Here is a 14,734-nt window from a genome sequence, read left to right on the forward strand (position 1 = left end):
ATGAATTCTTAACTTTTTGATATACTTCATCTGCTTAACAGATTTAACTGTAATGAATGTAACAGCTGTTTTAATTTGTATTATCTCACTTAATATGGTATCTTCCACAATCGACACTAAAGCTTACATTTAGACACACAAGCAATAGAAAAGAAACTGTTACTACAGTGTAATGAGAAGGAAAATATCTAAGATACATTTCTCCAGCTACCTGGGAGGCATTGGCTCCTTTCCCGTCAAAACATCCCTCTGCTTGAACGAGTCTTCCGTTTCAGTGCGTAGTTGGGCACCCTGGTTAGGTCCATTAATATCACCATTATCTTGCTGTAATGGTTGACTTTTGGAATGGCTGTCGACGACCGTTGCAGTCACCACTGTCGTAGCTGCAACTGATGTCACTGTGGGCTGCACTTTCCCCACAGACGCAACACTGCTGCTTGTAGTCTTAGGTACTGTCACACTTACAGTCGTCACGCTGCCAGTTCCGAAAGGGTGGTACTGATGCGAGTTTACCGACTGTCTCGTAACATTCACAACACTATCAGACAAGCTTCCTCGCTCGGGAATAGGCTGACTCCTCTTGCTTCTAAATACATAAATTGAAGTAAGCATTTAAAAAACTGTAAGGAAAAAACATTGTTAAAATGAAGGTAAACTGTCACAATACTTCAAAATGCACTTAGGGAAGTGGAATGGTGTGATCCTTTTATCCTGCACAAGCTAGTGAGTTAGGTATTACAAGATTTCAACAACTACGCAGACTGCAAATAAAGTACAAAAATACACACACCTATTTCGGGGGACGTAGCGAGCAGCTGGAGGTTTAGCGAAAGATCCTGTTGGTGCTAATCCATTAACAGAGAAAACACTGCCAATATCAAAATATGCTGGGCTAGCTGTTGTCCAGGGTTGCAGCATATTTGGTGGATAGAAAGGCTGGTGCTGCTGATGAAATGCCTGCAAACAAATCACAAACATTAGCTAAAAGTACCTGTGTCCTTTAATCACAACTTAAATGTATCTCTCGTAGTAACATGTCCTACAATGACAATATCCATTTAGTTTGCATTGGCAAAAATTATTTTCATTCTATTGAAGCAGTGGCAGCACTTGGGGAAGACACCATACATTATAAAGTATTACGTCACACAACAATGAAATAACACGATTAAAGTACGGCCACTGTATGCTTTATGCATAAACCTGACCACTGTTGGAGCTACAAAGTACAAAACTCTGACACCTTTCAACGTGGCGTGTCTGACAGCAACACTGAAGTCAATTTTTCCGCACCGTGGTTGCGATTGCTGTTGCTAGGTACCACATGTATGCCATGAAACAACAGCCAAGTCACTATCAGAAGTAATTGTTGGAGCATCCAGAGACAGCAACTATGCTATTAGAATTTTACAACTTTTTCTTTCATGGAGTGTCGTATTATTGAAACTAATTTTTTACTTTTCGTGATAATGTCCATCTACCATGTATCATAGTTGTGTCATTTTTCAAAGAAGAGCAATTGCATACGTAAATTGCACTGCTAAGGACTTTGAGTACTGCTCAATGATATAGGAAATGAATCAAATAATGGGTCCTGTTTTTACAATCTGCAGAAATGTCTTAACATGCAAAGCTGCTGTTCAATTTATTCTTTATTGTGGGACCAGTTTGGATCAAAGACTATTTCCAGCATAGGTTTTTAACAGTGAAAGTTACTTATATGCATGATAGAAGTCAAAAATATAATATTTATAAATAGTGTTGAAGTTGTGCAGAGAGAGATGCATGCAGGGTGTTGATACTCAAGAATGAATTTCACCACTGTGTAGGTCGTTTCAGAAAGTTTACGCCACCCTTGGCGACCTCTAGTAAGAAACACTATTTCTTGTTATCTAGTTCTGGCCACTGATTGCCTGAAACTCTTCCCTGTCCGTTTTCCGATCAACTTAAAGACTGCATACTTGGGGGATCCACGTCATCAATGCATTTTTCTTTTAAAAGGGATATACTATTTCAAAGTTAAATAACAGTCATAGCAATAACTACTAAATAATACAATCTGCATGTTGTGAACATCACACACAAAGTTTCCAATAAATTTTCTATTTTATTGAAATCTTAGCACATTTTCATATCCCTTTGTAGGCATAGTGGACTGATAAAACTAATTTGTGCCACTCAAGACAGATGTATAAAGTTCTACAAAACTGCTGAATAGCTAGGACGATTTAAGTTAATTATTACAATTTTATACGGCTCAGGTCGCAGAAGTAATTTTGCCCAATGAAAACTGATTTCACAACAAGAGATTTCACAGGGGGGGAGAGGGGTGGGGGGGGGGGGGGGAAGGTCATCTTGGAAATATAAAGCTTGCAGCAACGAATGTTTAAGACAAGATGCAGTATTAAATGGAAAGTTATGCGAGGTAGACCACCACTGCGTTTACGTAGCATATTCGAGCCAATTATTCCAAGTCTTCACTGTTCTGCAACCTGATTAAGCTGCCTTTTAATGAAGCGCGCTCAATGCAAGCACAGGAGCAAAACAAATGCAGTGTCTGTGGTACACTGGTGACTGATCAAATAGTAACATCTCAAGAAGTTGTCTGTATCAAGTATTGCATTCACAAAACAGAAAAACTGCATATTTGGACAAAGTGTATACCTACTGACGCTAGCAAAACCACTATTAATAAGCCGTTTTCCACATGGCAGTTTTTCTGACAACCTGAAAGCAACGGACACCAAACCTCTGCTAGAAAATACAGGGTGTCTGGGCTAAAGGTATACACGAATAAATCTTTGTAATGAAAGAACTCTACATTCTATGTTTTTAGATAAATAAGCACTCTATAGACACTCCCAAATGTGACCCTGACCTATCACAAATAGTGATAAGCCATATGGCACACACATGCACAAATGTTTGTTGTGCAGCAGACAGACATACTCTTGACAGTCAACATCTGAACATAACAGAAAGGAGGAGTGCATGCTATGATTGGCAGAGTTACAATCTGTAACAAATGTTCAGCAGCATGCAAAAAGAGAATGGAATATGAATTCTTCCACACACAAGCCCATTATCAGTTGGACAGAACTCTTTGAGAAATGGGAAATTTGATTTCAAATGCTGGAAAATATCCTGACACACATGTGAATGAAGAAGCTCGTGTAAATCCATCAGACAGCTAGTAGGGAATTAGCCGTCCCTGTTCCGTAGTGCATGGATTGGGCACATGAGTATCTCCAGTTGCATGCCTACTAACTCAAAGTTCCTCATCACATTAAGTCTGAGGATCACCAGGGACAGTATGATTTTGCTGTTGAAATGTTGCATCATCTAGATGAAAACAATAATGACCTCAATGCAGTGCTGTTCAGTGATGAATCTACCTCCAAGATATGTAAAGTTACTACGTAACTACCTAATATGGGTAGGTGTGATGCCATGAGAAGTGACCGAGCACAAAATGGACACACCAAAATTTAATGTATGGATGGGATTACATGAACCTGCTGTGATCAATCATTTTTTTATGCAGTCTGCAGTGACAGGGCACACCTATCTCAACACGCTCGCTAACTATACAGCTCCGCAGACGCCTCCCAATGTCTTTTCCCCACTACCATGGGGATGTTACCATATTGTTTCACAAGACATTTACTGAGCATTGGATTGGAATGGGGGTCCCACTGCCTGGCCCCTCAGTCTCCCAATCGAGACTCCACTGGACTTTGGTGCGTGGCAATTTATTAAGGACATTTTTTCAAAGGAATGAAGGTATAAGATCTGGCAGATTTGAGAATACCGATCTACACTGCAGTGGAGGTCGCACTACCTGTCATGCTTACGAACATGGAGTACAGTTTCGGTATCTGTCAAGCTGCAAACGGTGCCCACATTGAACTGTAGTAGCAAAACATGTCAAAATGTTTAAGCTCCTGCATATAATATTGTGCAAATGAAGTTATAAACCTTACTAAATACTGAAATATAAACGAACGTTTTTTTCTATATCCTTAACCTGGACACCCTGTATGTTTACAACTTCATGCCTGTTGCCTTACACTCAACTTTCAGCAAATTGAGAGAAAAAAATAAAAATAAAATGTTTAAATGTATCTCGAGAAACAGATTAACAACATTAGGCGATATCCAGATTCAGAAATTGCTGGATAATTACATCAGCAGCTGTGAAATTGACAATGCACTTTAAAGGAATAATGACAAACACTTTACTTTTATCTGTACTTACAAACCATGATGTCAGCGGAAAACTGATACTGCTCCCATTAGAGCAACACTGTATACTTCCATAGAATTACACACTCAACGGATTGATAAAATTTTATCTTCACTCAGGACATTCAAATGTTCATACACTTAATATAATTCTTTAACGACAGAATTATTACTTGACAGAAACTAACATTCTGCAGGCTAGTGTTCCTTTGAATTTTCATAAAAGCACAGGAATTGCTGCCTAGACACACATTTATCTATGTTGTCAGTAGCATTTTTATCGTGAACACTTCCTCTCTGCTTCTCTGTGGTGGATACTTTCACTACCACTCAGCTCGCAATGTGTGAGACAAGATGGACTCTCTGCATTGCTTTTTAACTGTGTCTTAGAAAAGTAATCACAGTGGCAAAAGTTAAATCAGATCTTAAAGTTGAACCGATATTAGGATAGATTACTTAGCTTTCACAGACAACTTGCCAAACCTATATGAGGATATTCAAACAACAAATATGAACGAGTTGGGTTCTCAATATAATTTTTTAGGGAGGGATGGGGTCATCCCAGATAACCCAATTAAAACTGTACTTTTTCCCCAGGTGAAAATGCACTTTTTTGCCCCAGTCAAGTAACAATATACTTTCAACTTTTCGAAAGTAAAACCAATTATGGGTGAAATTGCTCAAAAACTCACTTCACACCATTTCTTTTTATGCATAATTATACTTCTTGCCATCATTATTGCATAGTTTGTAGTCTATGAAACAACTAAAATAAATATGAAAAGCTAATCTTCAAACTTTTTTCTTTTTTAGCATATGTTGTGCTTTAAGATAACAAATATCATCATCATCATCATCATCATCATCATCATCATCATCATCATCATCATCATGACTGATTATGCCTTTCAGCGTTCAGCCTGGAGCATAGTCCCCTTATAAAATTCCTCCACGATCCCCTATTCAGTGCTAACATTTGTGCCCCTTCTGATGTTAAGCCTATTACTTCAAAATCATTCTTAACCGAATCCAGGTACCTTCTCCTTGGTCTGCCCCGACTCCTCCTACCCTTTACTGCTGAACCCATGAGTCTCTTGGGTAACCTTGCTTCTCCCATGCGTGTAACATGACCCCACTATCTAAGCCTCTTCGCCCTGACTGCTAGATCTATAGAGTTCATTCCCAGTTATTCTTTGATTTCTTCATTGTGGACACCCTCCTGCCATTGTTCCCATCTACTAGTATCTGCAATCATCCTAGCTACTTTCATATCCGTAACCTCAACCTTATTGATAAGGTAACCTGAATCCACCCAGCTTTCGCTCCCATACAACAAAGTTGGTCGAAAGATTGAACGGTGCACAGATAACTTGGTACTGACTTCCTTCTTGCAGAAGAGATAGATCGTAGCTGAGAACTTTCTGCATTAGCTTTGCTACACCTCGCTTCCAGTTCTTTCACTATGTTGCTATCCTGTGAGAATATGCATCCTAAGTACTTTAAACCGTCCATCTGTTCAAACTTTGTTCCTCCTATGTGGCATTCAATCCGTTTATATATCTTTCCCTCTGCCATTACTTTCAATAACTTCCTCCTAGGAACCCGGTCATATGCCTTTTCTAGATCAATAAAGCATAGATACAATTCCCTGGTCCACTCTTAACACTTCTCCATTATTTGCCGTAAGCTAAAGATCTGGTCCTGACAACCTCTAAGAGGCCTAAACCCACACTGATTTTCATCCAATTTGTCCTCAACTAATACTCTCACTTTCGTTTCAACAATGACTGAAGATTTTACCTACAACGCTGATTAAATGTGCCAGTAAAATTTTAAATATTGGCATAAATGGCTGGTCTTCTGGGTTCGAACTTTTTGTAAGTGGCTGGATCTCATTGTTCATTGAGAAGTTTTGACAGACAGTAACACTGAATCCTGAATCCACCTTGGTCATGCTGACAAAGTTTTATGATTGTATTTGTAAAAGTATAGATAGTGGAAATTAAAAATATCCTGTGGAGCCTCTCCTGCTTCAAGTCAACCCCTTAAGAAATTCATCTCACATCCTCACACGTAACAAAATTCATCTTGCGTGAAAGGCAACATACTCCGATAGCTTGCTGCTGCTGTTGCCGTCGCTGTTGTGTTGCATGTACGTTCGAGATGCCACCCAAGACTAGCTGGAAGGCCACTAAGAAGCCTGGCAAGGCGCAGAAGAACATTTCAAAGGGCGACAAGAAGAAGCACAAGAGGAAGAGCTATGCCATCTACATTTACAAGGTCCTGAAACAGGTGCACCCTGACACGGGCATCTCGTCGAAGGCGATGAGCATCATGAACAGCTTTGTGAACGACATTTTCGAGCGCATTGCGGCCAAGGCGTCTCGCCTGGCGCACTACAACAAGCGCTCTACCCTCATGTCCCGCAAGATCCAGAGGAGAGGCACCACAGGGCATTTTAATTTCCACTGTGTATACTTTCAAAATAAATTCATAAAGATTTGTCAGGATGACCAGGAAGGATTCAGGGTTCACACTCACAGCAGTGGAAGTTTAAAAACAAAGCAATTTTTTTACATGTGAAATGTCATCTTTTTTCACTTACTACTGGCTGCATTTGTCGCTATAGGTACACTTTTCCTCATAAGTAAGAGAGATTCTTTGATGAATTTTGCACAACATACAAACCATACTTACAGGTGTAGTATGAAACTCTACAATTTATTTAATTTATGAAAAAAATGAATGAGTTATTACATTTTAAACTTCATGTTTAGAAAAAAAAACTAAAATTTTGTAGTTAAAAATTTCAATTTTTACTACAGTTTTTAATAAATTTGTAAAATTATAAAGTTTTGCATGTAGGAGTTTGTGTTTAATAAGCAGCACAAAATTCATCGAAGAATCTCACTTAAGCATGAAGAAAAGGGTACCTATATCAACAAATGCAAAAGTGAAAAAATAATGAAATTTTAAATGTAAAAATAATTATTTTGTTATGCTTTTGAACTTCCACTGCTATGGGTGAATCCTGACTCCTTGGTCATGCTGACAAAGTTTTATGAATTTATTTGTAAAAGTATAGACAGTGAAAATTAAAAATATCCTGTGGTGCCTCTCCTGCTCCAAGTCAACCCCTTAAGAAATTCATCTCACATTAACTAAATTCATCTAGCATAAAAGGCAACATACTCTGATAGCAAATGCTTCTCAAACCACCATTTGCAATACTTTCCCACAACCTGTTAGAAATGCAAACAGTTGTGACATCACACTCCAATGCCACTGAAAACCATCAGGTAGGCCATTCCAGGGGATAGCACTGCCATTGCCTAATGTGTATGATGTCAGCAGGAATACTGCTAAGGGCTCCTGCTCTTGGGCGGCCTCTGAACACTTTCAACTGCGGTCCGCAAGAGTTCCAGACTCACGTACTATATGTTGTGAAGTGTTGAAGCACATTATTAAGCATCACTTGAATCTAAAATTATTACATGAACACTTATCTTATAATGACAGCCACCTTCCAAGACTTAATATTAAGAGGGAAAACATCTTGCTGTGTTCACAAATACAAACTGTAGCTCAGAATGAGCATGATGCAAGCCACTGAAGATTTTTTTGAGGCAATTTTTTTAGGTTTCCTGTTTCGGCTTGTCTGTTTATATGTCTTATTCTAATGACTGTTCTTCACCACCTGTAGACAAACAACTTCGTGATGCATTTTGGGAAGCATTGTCATAGAAATCATCTTTTTTATCACAATAAAATGTTGGTCCTACTACGTTCATTACTGTCAGTTATTACTCACTGTGTTACACCTAATATTTTACAGGTATTATGTGATTTTTCTTCCGAGAAATATTTGAATACATACATCTGCCAGCTACTGCCACAATTCTGCTCTTCTTATTGTCTACTTTCTAATATATAAACTACTTTCAAAGTGCCACAATGTACTAGAATAAATAAATGTCTCTAAACACCACACCTTGCAATGTACTTGCGGTTAGACAGTTACAATTTCTGAAATCCATTGCCCGTGGCCTCTGGTCTGCTGAGCAGCACTGCAGTCCTGGGTCCAGCATTAGTTCATACACAAACAGGTCTGGCCAGCAGGCAAGTTGGTGAGAGAGATCTGATGGGCTTTTGTTTTGTTTTGTTTTGGTTCAGGGAACAAAAAAAAAAACTGGGGTCATACGCACCCAAGTTAAAAAACAACTATACATCAGTTCCAACTGACTTAACAGAAGACACCTAATAATAGGCTCTGGGAAAAAGGGCTAAAAAGGACACCATATAGAAGCGGAGGTACAAAACTAAAAATTAAATAGCCTTCGCCATACTGTTATGGTGGATAAAAAGTAAAATGCGGTCGACAATCCGTGCTTCATTTGCCAAAACGGCTGATAAATCAGATGGCAAACCCAAGCGGGAATGCAAACGGTTAAAAATGGGTATTCCAACAGTAAGTGGCAGACAGTTAAAACTGGGATGCAATGTGGTGAGGTAGTGCCACTTAACAAATGAGGATGGCTAAAAAGGCAGTGCCCAATAGACAAAATTAAAATGTCTTCCACCAAGCGGGAGGGCCGAGAGGTGGTCATTCAAGCTGCTGCGAGAGGCTTAATAAGCCAAAGCTTATTCCTGTGAAGGGAGGACCATTGGCAATTCCAAAGGGACACCACCTCTTAACAGGAAAGAATACAGAGATTACTGGAGGGAATAAAGGTACTCGTGGGCTGAGGTACAAGGACTGCAGCCTTGGCAGCAGCCCCATTTTCTGGCAGACCGACATAACCAGGAACACACAAACATCACACTGGCTCCACCAAGAATGAGCAAGTGACAGTTTTCCTGGACCCACTGTACTAAGGGATGGATGGTATACAGTGCACATAGACTTTGAAGGGCACTGAGAGTCTGAGCAGAGGACACAATTGAAAAGGCTGTGTCACTGGATGTACTCTGTGGCCTGAAACAAGGCAAAGAGCTTGGCTTTAAATACTGAACAGTGTGCTGGAAGCTGATATCGAAATACATGGGTGCCAATGACGAAGGCACACCCGACCCCACTGTCAGTCCGAGAGCCATCAGTGTATACAAAGGTACTATCGCAAAGTTCCATGCGAAGGTCGTGAAACTTAACGCAATAAACCAAGGCTGGAGTAGCATCCTCAGGAAGTGAATGAAGGCCAACGTTAACACGGGCCGCTTCATGAAGCCAAGGTGGTGATGAGTTCACACCCACCGGAAAAATTGCCGGTAGTGTGAAGCTAAGCCGCCGTAGCTAGTGCCGAAAATGGACTCCAGGAGGTAAGAGTGACACGCCCCATAGTGGCGATCAAAGGAATCACTAAAGAAGGAGGCATAGGATGGATGGCCACACATGGCAGACAAACAGCATGCATACATGCTGAGGACAGGGTGTCTACGTGGACAAGGAAAAAAAATTTCCTGATTTTTCCCAGATTTCCGCAGGTAAAAAACACACTTTCTCCCGGGCAAAAATACACTTTTTCCGTGTTAGGTGACCATATACTATTCCTTGTTACTGTAAAACTCATCAATCCTTTGATTGTTTATGGTTTTATATACCGAAGTAGAATTTCCTGCCACTTTAAAAAACTAAACTTGGGGCGAAAAAAACACATTTTGAAACACCTTTCATGTGCAGCAGTATGTACGCTGCATGTTTTCGTATTACGAAGGTGTAAATTCGAATTCCACCAAATACCGCATGTTACTTTCCGAACCATTGAAGTCAAGATTGCGATGCGTTTTTGTAAACCACGCATGACTCATGTCACGTGATCTCGCCAGCTGATGACAGCATAGGACACATGATGTAGTCAGCCAATAGCAAGATCACTCTTAAGTAGCGCGAAAACACAAATAAGAAAAGTTACTGGTTTAAATTAATATGCATAGCATTCACATATAATATTTGTCTCCAAGATTCATAAGCTGGAAGAGAAGAGAAGCTAAGCTTCCACATATGTTTATCTTTTCTGCGCGTGATACATTTTAATATACATCATCACACAAATGTGCCAGTAAAATTTTTAATAATGACGTAAATGTGTGATCTTCTGAGCTCAAAATTCTTCTAAACGGCCATCCTCAAAGAGTTGATTTTTAAATCAGAGTCAAACACTTTGTTATTTAAGATATACATCGTACATTCTCGCACATAGTTCATCTTGCGTAAAAGGAAATTTGCTTTTAATGTATGTAACGCTTTTCAAACCACCGTTCGCAATATTTTCCCGCTACCTGTTAGAAATACCGTAGTTTCGTTTCAGCAGTTGCAAGAGAGAGCCAGATAAAAGTAGTCACCGCGTGATGACGCAGGAAGGCCATATGTTCGTACGCATAAAACATTAAAAGATCTTACATTAGGTCATAAAAGAAACAAGACATCAAAAGATACTTCAAGAGCATCGCCGGCCAGTGTGGCCGAGCGGTTCTAGGCGATTCAGTCTGGAACCGCGCGACCACTACGGTCGCAGGTTCGAATCCCGCCTCGGGCATGGATGTGTATGATGTCCTTAGGTTAGTTAGGTTTAAGTAGTTCTAAGTTCTAGGGGACTGATGACCTCAGATGTTAAGTCCCATAGTGCTCAGAGCCATTTGAACATTTTTTCAAGAGCATCGGAATTTTGTGAACCATACTAAAATGCATAATTCGGCTTAAAGTGCACATTCTTATGTCCAGAGTCGGATGTAAATTTTCTTGGAGTACCAGTATTGTATTATCTCATGTTTGGTTCTTTATTATGGCATAATATCGTACGAGCACTTGCAATCAGCAAACAATTGAAACCAGCCAACAGTGTTAAACTAAACAGTTCGTTTCAAATAAACTCACTGCCTCAGCAGAAAGGATTAATAAAAGCCAAATCTCTTTAGCAAAAAAATGGTTCAAATGGCTCTGAGCACTATGCGACTCAACTTCCGAGGTCATCAGTCGCCTAGAACTTAGAACTAATTAAACCTAACTAACCTAAGGACATCACACACATCCATGCCCGAGGCAGGATTCGAACCTGCGACCGTAGTGGTCACGCGGTTCCAGACTGAAGCGCCTTTTAACCGCACGGCCACACCGGCCGGCTCTCTTTAGCAAACCGACAAAAATAACTTCGTTGTACTGCAAGGCGATTAATGCTTGACTGTCATAAAGGTGGAAATAAAATCTGAAACTAATGACATATTTTAGCCATCCGTAATTATGCGAATGTATTTTAATTCATTTGATATATCCCGGTCACAAAAATCCGTTTTATCATTTAACGTGAGAGCAATAAACGAAGAGGAAACAACAAAATCACTAAACGTTAACACAAGTCACGTGGAGACGACCCACCTCCCCACAACAACTCAGACTGCTCTGTGCATCAGGCCCGGATTTACTATATTTCCGAACCGGGCAATACTAGGTAGTGACGCCAAGCCACACTTCTGTAACAAGAAGCAGGAGAAGGTACTACTCATACCAGAGTCAACTACGCATGCACAAGAGCCCGCCCACAACTGCTCGAAGCAATCTAATTTAAACAGTTGTCACGTCACGCACATTGGAGCAATTTGTTGTTATGAAGCATTGCATAGTCTTCCAAAAGCCTTTGACATATTTTACTGTTGGCAGACGCTTGTATGAGTACTGTGTTTTGTTGTTTTATACGGCGCATTTCCTTTGCAACTAAGGTTATTTTACACTTTTTTTCTCTCTCTCTTGTTCATGTTTCGTTGCTGCAGTGTTATTCTGCAGTAGCGGGGTACAGTAATATCCTTTGTTAGAGTATTGGTTCTTACCACTCAATCACAAAAATTTAACTGAAAACTAGAACAATGAATAATTCCCGGAATTGTAAACAATTCCCGGGTTTTTCCCAGTTTTCTCCCGGATGAAAAAATTCCCGGGTTTTTCCCGGATGTCCCGGGTCGTATGTACCCTGTGAGGAGAAAGTCACGGAGGTAGGACAGTGGTAGTCCAGCAGCTTCAGCTTACAGACTAAACTGGGCTAGCGTAAAAGGCACCCGTGGTCAAACAGATGCCACGATGGTGAATAGTCTTGAGACTGCATAAGAGGGATGGGAGTGCAGATGCATAAAAAAGCACCCATGGTCGAGTTTCGCACAGACAAGGCACCGGTACAAACTGAGAGGGGTGGTTCGATTGGCACCCCAGGAAGTGCCATTGAGGACACGTAGGACATTGAGGAACTGCGTACAGTGGACTGCCAGGTAAGACCCATGGGAGGACCAAGAGTGTTTCCTATCACACGAGCCCAAGGCATTTCGTAGTTTCAATGAATGAAAGGGCAACAGGTCCAAGTTGTGAAGATGGTAGGAGAAACCACTTGTGTTGCCAGAAATTCATACAGATGGTTTTGTCAGTCGAAAAGGGAAAGCCATTGTTGATGCTCCAGGAGTAAAGACAATGAAGACATTGCTGAGGATGCCGCTCAGCGAGACAGGACCATGGAGAACTGCAATAGACGGCAAAATTGTCAACAAGAAGGGAGCTGGACGTGCCCAGCAGGAGACAGACCATTATAGGTTAACGGCGATAGCAAAGAGGACGACACTCGGTACAGAACCCTGAGGCATAGCGTTTTTCTGGATAAAGGTGTCCGACAAGGCAGAACCCACACGCACCTTTAAAATCTTGAGACTTGAGTCATCATACCAGCCGGACATGAATCTTAAGTTCCATCACCTTGCAAACGCAGCTGGTAAGAGAGATGGGGCAGTAGCTAGAAGGAAGGTTTCAGTCCTTACAGGGCTAGGTATGGGTACGACGGTGGCTTCGTGTCAGTGTCCAGGTAATGTGCCCTCTGCCCAGATGCAGTTTAAAGTGTTAAGCAGAAAATGCTTGCCCGCAAGAGAAAGGTGCTGCAACATCTGAATGTGGATGTCATCTGGCCCTGGGGTGGAGGATCGGGATGAACTGAGAGCACGATCGAGCTCCTCATAGTTAAGGTGGCATCGTAGCACTCATGATGGGGAGAGGAGAAGGGTATCGCCCGAGCCCTCTCCACTCTTTTCCATGGAGGAAGGCAGGGTGATAGTGGGAAGAGCATGAAACTTCTGCAAATAGGTGGCCCAATGTGTTGGAGATAGCAAGAGAGTCCATGATAACACTGTCTGCAACTGTCAGGCCAGAAATTTGGAATGGAGGCCAGCCAGGAATTTGAGGTTGCATGTCTGCTTGGCCATGTCCTTCAAGGAGTAAGGGGAAACGAGAACAGAACTATAGGTGCCAGACGGAATAACACAGGGCTTGTGACTAGCCAGTAACTTTCAAGCGACTGGTTAGGACACTTTTCTTTACCCGGATCTCTTAGGCAGCATGCTCATCAAGATACATGGGACAGGGTCTCAACAAGACGTTCTAGTGTGATTGAAACAATGACACATGTAGCAGCCCATCAGGTTTGGAATGTAAGGCTGGACTGTGATAATTTCATAGCCTGCTTCGATCTTCAATGGCAGCACCACTATCAAAGAATAGGGAAAGAGTGCGGATAGGCACTAAGGAGACAATGGATTAAACGATGTATAGCAATGACACCCTGATCAGAGAGGTAAGATTGGATTTTGGCCTCTGTTACACCGTCAAGCAGCCTGATTTAAGTAACGCCATGAGTAGAATTCAAAGTTCTATGGGCCTAGACACTAAGAGGATAGCAATGGAGAAGCAAGGTGGCAAGCAGTTGTTGCGCTTGAGTATCAGAAGTAGTCTCCAAAAGCAAAGTGCCATTCCATAAACAAGAGCAGGATCTCACAGGGCCGGCAATTTCATCAACACCTTTCTGAATAATAAATGGATTTACCTTGGTGAAGGACTGACTGTCTTGATTATGTGAGGCCACAAGGAACCGTGTGCAGTGGAAAGGGTCTTTGATCATTAGCCTCATTATGTTTATGTTTCTTAGATGTTGATTGGCAAGATGATTCACTCATTGCAAGAAAATTCCCCACAATTGCCAACACCTCCAATGGCGCACTGCTTCCAACTGGCGTCTCCCTTCACAAGGGGACGCACCCGCCTCAGGTGATTGTTCACACCTCAGGTCACACATCCCGAACACCTGACAGAGGGACCAATTGGCAATTTGGGAAGGTTGCAGCTCAGGCAATCACCCCTCCTTGGACCTGGCCTGTACCAGGGGGTACATGCGAACCCTACCTGTCGACCCGGGGCTGTGAATTGTGTGTTACTAAGTCACCTGTTACGCGTAAGACGCATGGGCTGGCCTTCAGGAGCGCACAGGGAGGCGGAGAAGAAGAAGAAGAAGAAATGAACCTCAAACGCTGAAGAGGAGGAATGAGAGGACAAGGGAAACAAAAGAAGGAAAAGGGAGTGAAAAACAAAAGTTAGACCGTTCTTCCATCAATGCAGAACATTCCCAATAACATCCCAGACATGTTCCCCAAGGGAGGGGAAAAAAGCATAACCAGAAGGTAGACATGCAGCAGG

General features: G+C 41.4%; 1 protein-coding gene across 8 annotated transcripts in view; it reads right to left on the reverse strand.

Annotated features, from left to right (window-relative positions):
* Nucleotides 1–14,734, reverse strand: part of LOC126259997 (la-related protein Larp4B) — a 392,670-nt gene that overhangs the window by 47,608 nt on the left and 330,328 nt on the right. For all 8 annotated transcript variants that reach the window (XM_049957149.1, XM_049957146.1, XM_049957142.1 and 5 more), the window contains 2 exons: nucleotides 791–957; nucleotides 212–586 (listed from right to left, as the gene is read on the reverse strand). In XM_049957149.1, the coding sequence (XP_049813106.1) occupies nucleotides 212–586; nucleotides 791–957 (542 nt within the window). The remainder of the gene's footprint in view (nucleotides 1–211; nucleotides 587–790; nucleotides 958–14,734) is intronic.

The sequence above is a fragment of the Schistocerca nitens genome, chromosome 5 (assembly GCF_023898315.1).
Source record: "Schistocerca nitens isolate TAMUIC-IGC-003100 chromosome 5, iqSchNite1.1, whole genome shotgun sequence".
NCBI lineage: Eukaryota > Metazoa > Arthropoda > Insecta > Orthoptera > Acrididae > Schistocerca > Schistocerca nitens.